Source organism: Cupressus sempervirens, chromosome 3 (genome assembly GCF_028749045.1).
Source record: "Cupressus sempervirens isolate cs-2001-9-10 chromosome 3, ASM2874904v1, whole genome shotgun sequence".
Classification (NCBI taxonomy): Eukaryota; Viridiplantae; Streptophyta; class Pinopsida; order Cupressales; family Cupressaceae; genus Cupressus; species Cupressus sempervirens.
Window position 1 is genome coordinate 512,778,794 of NC_143120.1, and position 13,071 is coordinate 512,791,864.

At 36.3% G+C, this 13,071-nt stretch overlaps 1 protein-coding gene across 2 annotated transcripts in view; it reads left to right on the top strand.

Annotated features, from left to right (window-relative positions):
- Positions 1–13,071, top strand: part of LOC149567424 (fatty acid amide hydrolase-like) — a 255,275-nt gene that overhangs the window by 213,674 nt on the left and 28,530 nt on the right. Inside the window, exon 21 of one of the 2 annotated variants that reach the window (XM_089820609.1) lies at positions 12,176–12,624. The exons of the other annotated variant lie outside the window; for it this stretch is intronic. Within the exon in view, the coding sequence (XP_089676735.1) occupies positions 12,176–12,196 (21 nt within the window). The 3' untranslated portion in view covers positions 12,197–12,624. Of the gene's footprint in view, positions 1–12,175; positions 12,625–13,071 lie in introns of those variants that run through there. 2 annotated transcript variants of the gene reach the window in all.

Genomic DNA, 13,071 nt, shown 5'->3' on the forward strand with positions numbered 1-13,071 from the left:
GATAATGAATAACTCTGTTGAAGGATTGACTCCATGTGCGATGGCATGCATATACCAAAGGAAACTCACGTTCTTTCCTCCCAGTGGTTGCCATATTGAACCTGTTCAATAAAGATTGTTTATTGTGGAAGAGCCCTTCAAAATCATCATTCTAATGATTAATGAAGTTCTGTGATATCATCAAAAGGCACCTCCCTTACTTCAAAACTGATTCATTCCTGTGTACATCTGAAGATACAAACAAATGCATAAAGGATGATGCTGAGTCTGGTAGATGCCTATAGCTTGTATGATGGAATCATCATAATGTCTGATTTCGCAATCTTGGTAACTCATGTGATTGACCTCAAATTCCCATATCAACTGTTCATGATGCTTATTTTCTTTCTGTTTAATAGGCTCAGATCCATATTGATTCTATTATGGACTATGCACATCAAACGTTCAAATAAAGTCATAAGTGACAAGAGGATACATACAACATCCTTTTACTCTCTTCAATTTGTAGGTGCCCTGAAGAAGACAACTTTATTTTGTCCTAGTGTATAATCTTTGATTTGAAATCTTTTATCATATATACTTCATACTTGATTAGAGGTGCCATATCCCTGGCTATCAACAATGGTACTATTTTTGTGTTATTGTAGCTACAACCATATACTTAGACATTGCCAATTGCTATTGCCTGATGTAAACTCCTACAAGAATCATTACTAGTGTGTTCTGATTATTATCCTCCCCTTCTTATTGCCGAGTGGAAATTCTGAGATTGTATACATGAGTAATGACATATAACCATATATATTAGCAGAAAATTTGTGCATTGATCATTTTATATGTACAACTGTCACTATCTCAACACTTGCTGAAAGAAGATGTCGCATACATATCTTCAACACTATATCAATTAGTTTCCAGCCACCAGTCTATAGGTAAGTGAAATATGTTTTTAAATCTTAGAACAACTGTAAGTTTATTGGGTATCATTCTTGCCATATACATACTCCTTAGTCTTTCAACAAAAGGTGTATACATTACTGCTATATGGCGCTTTTCAATTCATTTGGGTAAATTGAAAACAATTGACACTCCATCTTCATTGTAGATGTGCATGTGAATAATTTCAATCTCCACAATGGTCTGCAATAACAAATGAGCCAACTTCCTTTTCCACATTCTCCTAACTACTTTTGGTGACTTGAAGTATACTGGTTGAATACAAGTAGTGGATAAGATTTGGAAATTTTGTCTTTTCCATGGTGCTTAGGGCTAAAATTTTGCTAAAATTTGGAGTTCCATTAGGTACATCATTCTCAAATAACATAGTCCTTGCTGCTTCAATAATTGATTTGTTTCTTCTTTCAGCAATCCCATTATGCTCAGGTGTATGGGGTGAAGATAGTTGTCTCTTGATACCATGCTCTCACAATAGATATTGAATTCTCTAGAGGTGAATTCTCCTCCTCTATCTAATCTTAAGCTCTTGATTTTGACTCCAAATTCATTTTCAACTTTGTTCTTAAATATCTTGAATTTCTCAAATGCTTCTGATGTTTCTTTAAGAAAAGCTACCCACATCATTCTAGTGAAATCATCAACAAAAATCATAAATTACCTTTCTCTATAGTATCCTCTTGTTTTTGCAGGACCACTTAGATCTATATGAATTAGTTCCAGCTTAGCCAAAATACATTCCTTACAAATAGTATTAGTGGGCTTAGTGATCTTAGGTAACTATCTTACAACAAGTGTATTACTAGCCTTCACAATGTTATGAAAATTAATGTGACAAAATCTTCTATGCCATAGCCAATTGTTGTCAATCTTAGCTACCAAACTTGTTATTTCAGTGGAGTTTAACTGAAATACATTACCTCTGGTTCTTGTGCCAGTACCAAGTAGTTTTCCTTGTTTTTGATAATGCATATGTTATTACCAAAGTGCAATTGGTAACCTTTATCTATAAGCTGTCCAACACTCAACAGGTTATGTTTCAGTCCATCAACAAAGTAAACATTGTCAGTGTATGTTTTACCATCACGTGTGATAAATCCAATTCTTATAATATGACAGGTTGCATTTTTCCCTACTCTTACAATTCCTCCATCATGGCTTCTAAATTTGACAAACTTGCTCATATCACTAGTCATGTGATGTGAACAACCACTATCAATGATCCAATCTTTCTTTTCAACTTGTGAGATCAGCACACTTTCTTCTCTAATTTCTCTATCAAGATCATCCTCCTTTATAGCTACAAACCCTAATTCATCTTCACTCAAGTTTTGATCAGATTTCTCTTCTTCTTCTTCATTAGCATATAAACAATTTCTAGGCCTTCTAGGCCTCTTGGATCTTTTCTTCAATGGAATTGCTACTATTGGCAATGTCTCCCTACACTTTTGTGCTTCTTGCTAGACTAGGTTTGATATTTAGTGCACTGAATGCTATCTCAACTTTTGCCAATTCTCCAGACTGTTTCAGATCAAATTCTGCGGCTTCCAATCTACCAAGCAATGTCTCTTTGGTGAAATTAGTAGTACAGGGCATCATCAGCTGAATCATTTGTGCTACTATCTCGAAAAGTTGTGTCAGACTTTACAAAATCTTCCATATCACTTCATCATCAAATTTCTTTCCATCATGAGATGTGATTCTTGCAACAATCTCAAATATTCTCCCAACATAGCTTCTTAAAATTCATCTTCCATCATTCTAGCATTTTCAGGTAACGCTAACAGTGTTGCTTCTCTTGCCCTTATGTTGCATATAAACACTTCTCTCTGTTCCTTGGTATAGGTTTCAAGATTGTCTTCTTCTACAATATTTTTAGATGTCTTGGTTACAAGCCAATATCCTCGACCCATGTGTTGTGAGGTTCTCACACCATCACCTCAAAATTTTGGAGACCCTCGTTTTCTTTGACCACCTTGGCAAAAAAAAATTTAGAAAATTTTTTGCCTCAGAAGCCTTTGAGCCAAGAGAGAGGAGGTTAGATTTGTTTTTCACCCAGTTTTAGCTTGATTTTTCGGAGCTTGTAATTTTATCCTTATGTCGAACAAATTTCAAAGACTTAACATTTTCTTGATAATTTGGACTATATTGGGTAGGATAAATTTATAAAATTTTGAGTTTAGATGGTTTTTATTTTGAAAATTGGATGTAATTATATCATTTTTAGCATTTTCAAAATGAATTTTTTTAGATTTGATTGTTTCAAAAAAATTTAATTTTTGGTGAAAAATTAATTTTGTGATGGTGAAATCAAATTGGAAAATCGATTTTAGATGCGAGGGAAATGATTTATTTTTGTTAAAAAAATTAAAATTGCATTGCAAAATCGATTTTGGATTAAATTGCAAAAAGTGGCATTAAATAGATTAAATTCGCCTTCAAGATTCTAAAATCTTTTAAGAAATTGGTAAATTAAAATTGAAAAAATCGATTTTGGCTTGCCAAATCCAATTATAAATGATATTTTAATTACTAAAACATTATTAAATGAAAATGTTTAGCATCTCCAAGGTTTTATTAATTTTAATTTTGCAATTTTGATCTTAACCAACAATTAAAAATGCAAAATCCACTATGGCAAAATTAATTTTGAGCTTGGCATTTAAATCTGGGCATTTTCTCTCTCCCAGGGCTAGTCGGCCAGCTAGGAGGAATGTGTAGAGTTGGGTATAAGAAGGCTTCCCCCTTCCTCCATTTCTCATTCCACAAGCAGGTCTCTTCCTTTCCTTGGCGATTTTGAGGCAGCCTTCTTCCATTTTGGCGATTTTTTCTTTGCAAAAGGAGAACATTATCAGACTTAGCAATCTTCAAAGGGGCAGATTTGTGTGGCTGAAGTAGATTTCAGGGCCTTTGCGATTTTTTTTAGGGGCAGAATTTCCTTGTGTTTGGCAATTTTTCCTTTGGAGGAGCAGCTCTACTTGGCGATTTTTCTCTTGAAAAATAATTTTCAGACTTGGCGACTTCTTTTTGGGAGCAGACTTGGCATTACTTTGGTCTGATTTCTTTCTTGCAAAGAGACTACAATTTTAATCTAGGCAATTCAGGGCAGATCTGATTTTCCTTGCCCTAGGCGATTTCTTTTTGAAATCTGATTTCCTCTAGAGGTTGCGATTTTTTCCCTAGGAGTTGGACGATTTTTGTTGGTGAAGAAGTACATGATCAAGGACCTAATTTTTGGCACATGCATGGGCAATTTCAAGAGGACAGAATTCTGATTTCTTCAGCTAGGGCATCATTAATGCAAAAGGCTTGAAATTCTCAGGTCTAATCCGAACTTCAAAGAAGACCCAGCTATTGGTAAAGGTGAATTCAATTCGTTTGAGAGTTGAAAGGTGGTCTTTAAGCAGATTTTGCTCCTTGTTCTTGTCTGGTTTTGTTTCCCTTGGTTTTTCTTGCATTCATCATCCACCACTTCATTATCCCATCTATAAGTTGAAGATTGGAGAGAAGTGTAGAATCCATGATAGGATATTTGGCGAGGCAGAAATAAGTTAGAGCACCCTAGAAATGAAGTTGGGTGATATAAGTGTAGTCCATCCTAAGGCAACAAAGAGGGAAAAATAAGTGGTAGTCCCGCCTCTAGATTGAAGATTGATAAGTGTAAGGATAGGACTTGGCAAGGTAAAAATAAGCTAAAATCCATCGATAGAAAGAAGGTTGGAGATCGATAAGGGTAGTCCATATCACTTAGAATGAAGGGGCAAAAATAAGTATTTAGGATGGTAGATGTTAGTGCAAGCAAGAACCGTAAGGGAACAAATACTAAGAAAGACAAAAAGGATATGATGCTCAAAATCACCTTCTTTTAAAAAATGAGGCGAATTACCGATACCAATATCGATACAGTGAACATGATACAGGTAAAGGACACACTAAAGGAAGGACAATCCCCCATGGCGAAGAAGATATACAAGAGTGGAATTGTACACGTAGCAGCTTTCCCTTCTACCTTGCCGTGTCCAGAATTGGTTATGGAATGTGCATCCAGGTTTGATTTGGTCAGTAAATCCATCATTTTTGACGATGGGAAGAGATTGTTGGCCAACATCAGCGGACAGGTGATCGAAGAAGCATTTAGCATTCCTCAGTACAAAAGTATGATAGTAGTAATGATGGACCAGGCGGCCAAGTCATTTCAAGATAACCAAGAGGCTTATTTCACACATCTAAAATAGGATTGGCTACACGAAGGAAAGAAGGGAGTCACCAGATCATTGAGGCTTATAGTGGCAGACTTCAAATCAGAATATGGAGATCTCATTGTGCTTCTCAATCGGATCATGGGCCTAGCTCAAGGTATGCAATTCGAAAACTAGATGTACTTCTTTATTGATGAAATTGAAAAAGGAAAAAGAAGATTTGATTGGGCTAGGATCATAAGCGAGAATCTAGAGTTGCAACTTAGAACCATACAAAATCAAAAGCAATTCTACATGGGGTCCTATTTGTTTTATCTGATGACTAGATTGTATAGAAATCCTAGACTTAAGGCCTTAGGAGAAATTGGTAGTGGGTCGGGGCAATATTTGGTGCATGAGTGCTATCCACAACTTCATTTGCATAACAACAAAGATTATAAAATGTTTTGTGACGCCTTTGCCATGAAGACGGTAAGGGTATTACAAGGGACGCCTGCTAGGAGGCTCTCATTGGAAGCAAAAGCAAAGACTAAGAAATATGGGAGTTGGTTAATCCAATTTTCACAATTCACATACATTAGAGTAGCAGGAAGCACACTTTGTCCCAAGAGGCTTCCAAGATACCCACCTGATAAGGTAGTTTTGATGGAATTGGCTAGGCAACTTGAGCATTATGACAGAATAATGAAACTTGAGGGTAAGAAAGGGATTACCTTCTCATTTGGAATTGGCAAATGATAGTTGCCCAAATCATGTCACCTTTGCAACTGCGGAGAAGGAATTGGAATGTTATCATCTAGGATGGTATAGAGCAAGGTAAGGATTTGATCCTAATGGTCTTATCAAGGTATCTCACGGAAATGCATTTAAACATGTTCCCACTATAGAAGACTTTTGGGCCAATGCCAAGGATGACTTTTATGTGAGAAAGCTAGCTTTCTCAAGATTGTCAGTGAACATGATGAGAGATATCAGAGGGAGAGGCCTTGATATTCCCGATCAACTGGAAGATGATGAAAATGTGTTGAGAGAAGATTATAATACAATAGAGGGAATAGAGTTGAATCCAATGGATTGGAATGATCACCAAGATCCTTCCTTAGAGGTAGTTATAAGGACAGTTGATTTACACACCGAGTCATGGTACAATGAAAGATTAAGGAAGCTACAAAGTCAAAGGATACACCTTACTTATGAGAAGATGAAGCCAAAAGAGGGTCCGATGGAATTAGTTGGATAGAAGGGTGAAGGAAGTAGCCGGCAACAAGAAACAGTTAGAAGCAAGAAGAGAGCTTTGGAGGTTGAGAAAAGCAAAGAACATTCAGAACCTTCAGCAAAGAGACAACATGCAACACTGTCAAGGGAAAGCATAATTGAGGCTAGAGGTCAAGAAGATAACACGAGTGAACAAAGGACTATGGTTGAAGTGAGCTCTGATTCAGAATCAAGTGGTTATCGTGATAGCACCAAGTACTCTCCTCTCTCAGAAAACCAACAAGGAGATGAGATGGCAGTTACTAGTGAAGAAGATGGGCCGATTGATATTGAAGAAATAAGCGAGGCACCCGAGGTCGTTGGTGATGCTTTGTTGATTGAACCAAATCCAGATTTGGGGAGATGCACCGCACCACTATGGTTAAAGCAAATGCTTATGCCAAGAGGCAAGGTAGTAACTGCCTGGACAGTTGAGGACATCCAAGGATTAATAGAAAAAGGTGATAGCGAGAACTAGAAACAAATGGCAAAAACGATGGCAAAGGTAATCAAGAGCGACAATGATGGTCACCGAAAGGTTCAGATTGCTATACCAACAGTGAATAAGGCATTGGATGAGATTGCAGCTCAAGAATATGAAATATTAGAGCACAACTTGGGAAGAAACATAGATGACATGGAATGTGAGGAGATCTAGGAGGGTGTAGTTTCAATCAAAGAAAGGTTGAGGAAGGCAAATGAAAGGATCATAAAGTTGGAGGCTGAGAACAAATATTGGAGAGATTGCCAGCCTATCCAATAGTTGCACTAGGCAGCCCTTCCTCAAGACAGCAGGAGCAACCTAGAAGAGATATCGGTTCACCTGCATGAAGTCAGGGATTGCATCCGTGATACAATCCAAGACGAGTGGAATTTCTTGCCTTCCTTTATCTCAACATTCTGGTTATTAGTGACTATTAGAAATAAATTCAGAATATTTGAAGAGGAGTGGAAGGATTTCCTTCCAATTAAGGATTTAGCTATTCCCAGGCTACAGGTGTTCATTGGGCTTCCAGAGAAATATTTGGAAAGGGCCAAGTTGGTTGATGAAGGAGGATTGAGCATGGTAGAATCTTGGTTTGTCACCTTGACTACCAGATTGAGAACACTCGAGGAGATACAGAATGTAGTTGCACAGCACAACCCAAGCGTTGACACTTCCATTTCAACCATGATGAGCGACATTGGAGTGGCACTTGATTTTCAGGATATCAGAGAAGAGGACATCAATGAGACAAGACTTGGATCAAGATCGGATGAGTTAGGAAAGGTTGCTATCAAGAAGAAACATTTGGGCACCCTTTCCTCCCTTAATGCCTTTATTGGATACGCAAGAGAGTATGAGAAAGACCATGAGAAGACACTACAAGCAGCTAGTAGCATGATGAAATTGGCTGAGCTCAAGATAAAGCATACACCTTTCCCTCCCATAGAGGAAGTCAATGAAAGGCTAGCTAAGTTCATTGCCTTAGCTAAAAGAATGAAAGAAAAAGGGAGATTTATATTAGAAGATCATTTGATGTAAGTCCAAGTGGCAATTTCTCTTTCTTCTAGGATAGGACAAGTGTCTAATTCTAATTGGCAACCATTTTGGTGCCTTCTCATTAGTTACCACTTTTCCTTTTTTTTCCATTGGTCCATTGACGAGGTGGCATCTTCTCATTGGCTGATGGGTGGTAACCCTAATTAGGGTTTCTAGGATCCAATTTGGATTGTTGATTTTGCCTCTTTATCTCTACCGTCGGTTGTAAATTTTGGCCTCTATATAAGGCCATTTGCTCTTATTTGTAATGGTAGAAGAAAATTGTTGCAAAGTTAATGTCAAAAAATTGCTTTTCTTTCTCGATGTTGTGACTTGCATGGTAATTAAGAGCTTTTGGTGTTGTTGCATGGTTTTTACTTCCACTAATTAGAATAAGATTTTTATTTTGAAGTTGTTAAAGTAAGTTTCATTCCAAGAAGTTGTTAAGTAAGATAAAGAGTAGATGGATGGTTGCATGGTAGTATTAGTAGATTTTTGATAGGGATTTATAACTAGGCCACTAGCATCCTAGCATCTTGTTGGGAAGCCTTGCGTGGTAAACTAGTTCACGTTCCTTTGAATCATTGCATCTATGGAGGTAGAGCCGTTGGTTAACTTTCATTAGATTCGATCCCTGTCCATTTGCTAATCTTCCATTCATAGGAGTAGGAGTAGAATAGCAAGTAGTTAGGAGTTGGAGTTTTGAAGAAGAAAGTTAGGAAGCTGTAAGTCACAAGAATATTCACCCTCCATCACCATCACCTTCTCCATTAACATCATCTAGCATTCACACCAAATCACCATCACCATCATTCCACCAAAGTCTAAGTCATCCTTAAACAAATATTGTAAGGCCGCCTACATGATTACCAATGAATCACATCGATATACTGAGTTAGTATCCACAAGTGTAAGGAACATTGGAGTTCTTGTTTATGTCCACATAAGTATTAACTTTTCAAGAGAGGAATTGTGTGTTTGATACCCCATATTAGATATCCAATTGCTAACATGTTATGTAGTGGTACAAAAACGAACATCAACACCATGCACAAGAGACGAGTCTTCATTTTATCCTTCCAGCTGTCGTAGTTTGTGTCATCAAATCTAGGACTTTCCTTTCTAAACAAATTCGCCATGGATCTCCCAAAGTTGTTAAACTTCTCTTCAAGGACTTGAAGCTCTGGTACCAATTGTTAGAAATAGTAGACCACCAATATAACTGAGAAGGGGGGGGGGGGGGGGGGTGAATCAATTATATATTAATCTTGAACAATTTTTAATTATTCAACCAAAGTAAATAGCAATCATAAAGAAATGCGCATACACAATTACACCAGAGATGTTGACTAGGGAAACTCTTGATCAGAGGGAAAACCTCGGTGGGAATGATGCGCACAAAATAATGTACTAATCTGAATAGTCCTTGTTAGAGGATGGACCCTGTTAGGAGTCTGTTACAACATTTAGTACAAAGAATCCCTCTTAGGAGACTTTGAATCCTTGTTAGGAGTTGAAGAAGGTAGCTGAACCCACTATCCAAACAGCTTCAGGATCAGATCAACGAACCCACTATCCAATTGATCTCGATACTATTCTTTTTAGAATAATAGATGTGTGGTAATCTTTCGCTTCTTCCTCTGTCTAGTATGTCAGGCTTCTTCACCTTCAGATCATGCAATCAAATCTGGAACTCTGAACCTATCAATAGTAACCCTTGAGGTCATGCATTAGCAGGTTACTCTGCTCCTCTACTTCGCAATTTGCAAGTCTTTTGTGCTTCTTAATTTCCAAAATGATGACCTCTAAAACTCGGAAAACATCTTTGCTTTATACCACACTCAATATTAATTCCTTGAGTGGGCTCCATACTTTATAATAAGTTAATGAAATGAAATACACATTTAATCAATGTTGTCGGCTCATAGTTATACACAAACTTTCACACGTGCGACTTCCGTACCTACGCACTCGGTGACGTCATCAATGGTCAATGTACTACCTTTGGTTGACTGCACAACCCTTCGATCCAAATACAATGTGCTATATCGATCATACAATAGAAACTGTTTTCCCAATGCTCTGTTTCCCTGCAGTTCTCCGTAAATCATCAATATCTTCCATACGTTGTTGATTCAGGTTCTGTGCACTTGCCCGCATGTCACATACATGTTGTAGTATATACTAGTAACTGTGCATAAGCAGATACGCAATGTATTGTCCTTAACAAAAAATCACAATCTGTTGCTCTGCCAATTTTTACTAAATTATTACTATGTTGTCATCAATGACAAACACAATTATACATCATATCAATGTTCTGCAATAATCCCCCATAGCATCAGCATACATGCTAACAATAGATTCCACAGAGAACCTCTCGTAGCATTCAAAGACAAACAACTACTAGTAGTACAGAGAAATTCAATAGTGTCGGCATACTTATGTGATCTGTGTTGCGAAAGAGGGGGTGAGAGTATCCTTGACATTAAGAAGAGATAGAGCAACAGCCATAAGAGTGAGAACTAGGGTACCAAGGAGCCTTAGTCATATTAATCATAAGCATGAGTAATTCCTCACCAATCATTCCCTATCTGTACCAATATGTAAACAATAGTATCCAAAGGGTGTTGAACACTGACACCATTTGTGATGGGTTGAATTAATTGAATTTGGTGACCTCACAACGAAAAAGTGCTATCTCTGACCAAGGTAGTGGAAATGAAGGAAATGTTGATGTCAAATCAGGAAAATGTTGCTAGATAAGTGACGGTGACGTAGTTGAACTACTAGTGCTGAAATTGTCCTAGTTGCTGACAAAAATAATAGACAATTTTTGATGAAGTCCTTTGCTATTGAAGAGGTTTCAGGTTTAGCTAAAGTAGCATATGCTATTTTAGTTTTAAATGTCACTTTCAAGTAAACTAAACACTATGTTTAGGTGACTAATTTAGGTGATTTCAACTCAAATTTTGAGTCCAATTTTCAATGCGGTAGATTCTATTTTAATTTTAGGCATCACTTTTAGCAATCCAAGACTATGTTTAGATAACTAAATTTAGGAAATATTAATTTCATTTTGGAGTGCATTTTTCAATGCTATTTGGAGGAGTTGATTTTAGATTTATTTATTTATAATCTGTTGTTTTAGAAGAAGCAAGAAGAGATTTGAGGGTGAATTTTTAATTGTTTTTGTGGAAAATATTTTTAAATGTGTGATCTATTACTAACGTGTTGCTCATTTTTGGCTAATTTTTAACAATTTTTTTAGCTATATCAAACTTTCTATTAATTTGTAGTAACCACGCTAGGTTTTTTTTTTGAAAGCTTTGCCCAATTAAAATTAATAATTATAGACTGTCATGTCCCCTTTTTCTAGCTAGTGACTTTTGTTGCACCAATAGCCCGTTTTGCCTTAGTCCCATGTGGAAACTAGGTTTTCTATACAGTGAGAGCAGTTTTTGGCCTAGGCAATTTCAATTGCATGCTAATTGGGGTTGTTTCAATAGGGTCTCCAGGCACTTACTATTTTAGGTAAGTCAACAAACTCACTATTCTTGGCTTTCTAGGGTTGGACTAGCAGCATCTTGTTGAGAACTTTTCAGTGAACTAGCACACATGGATATTTGCATCCATTTGATAGAGATTTTAATTCGTGAAGATTTGATATATTTATTATAAAGTGACTTTCTAACTTAAGCTTATTGTTATTGTCACTTTATTATCTATGGGCACTTTATTTCCTTAAGTGGGGGAAAGGTATTATTTTAAAAATGAAAATAAAGAAAGACAAAGGGGAATGCGAAGAGTCACATATTTGTTCTTAAAACAAGAGGAGCTCATTTGCAACATACTTGGTTTTGTGATTTGGATTTCACTCTCTCTTGGAGAGTTATTTTTGAAAGCTTCAGCTTTCAACAAGCGAGGACGGAAACCCTCAAGCTTGGACAGTGGACGAAAACCCATTGTTAGTTGGAGCCATCGCACAGGTGTTTCATAGTGTATTTCAAGTTCATCTTTTCTATTATCCAGTCTTGTTGTAGTTTTGTATCTACAATTAGATTTCTTGGTTATTTTACTAAAGAAATTCAATAAAATATAACTTTTGAACATGTATTTTGCTGGAGATTTAATCCAATAATTTTTTGAGACTCCTTATTCTGGTTGTTTATTGGAATTTTTGCTGGTGAAATCTGAAATACATTGCAATATATATTTGTTTAAAAATTAATGAGTTTTCGTTAAGGGTTTTGTGACAGATATCTAGTTAAAAATATCACAGTGGTATCAAAGCATTGAACTTGCCAACCTACAAAAACGGTTTGTTATTTTCAGAGCTGGAAGTTATTAGAAGTTATATCAAAGCATCATGAAGATATTTACAGGTCTGATTTGAAGGAGATATTATTCTTTTCTGAATCTGATGTGGTCTGTCACATATATTGGAGGGCGAAATAGAAATATTTTTATGTTAGGCAAAGATTGTAGAAGCGAGCATAGTTATAATTTTGTGAAATTTATCATGGTTGCTTTACGCTTGATACTTAAAGATTTTATTGCATCTACAAGTAGTACTGCCCAAGTAACTTGCGTATATGGGCACGAGTCTTTTAAGGGAGTCAATTTGATTTTGGTGGTCCTCAAAAGATTTAGAGGATATAATATTTATTTATTTTATGAGCCCATTTAAAGTTGAAATAATATTCCATGTGAGCAAACTCTGGGAATACTAAAGTTTTAGCAAATATTTGTGTTTGTGCTACTCATTATTTAGACAAAGGCTTAGAAATTATTAATCTCTAGATGATATGAGATTTGGTAAATTCTTTGGTGGGTGAGTATAGTATATCCTTTGCCGAGAATATTTATTTTCGAGCCTATGTGGTTGGAGTGAATATTATCAATGTTTCCTTGGTATATAGTTGGGAGACGATGTGTATCATATGAAATAAAGATATATATGTCATTTGTAGTTCAGACAGAAAATATTATCAAAGACGACCACATTTTAAGATATTAGACGCTACAGACTATAGTGTAAACATTTCATTTAATCGCAAGAGTTCTTATTAGATTGTTGTTTATAAAGGAAGTGCGTTACTTTTCACAAAGTATAGTTATCATGAGTTTGGGATTAGTTAA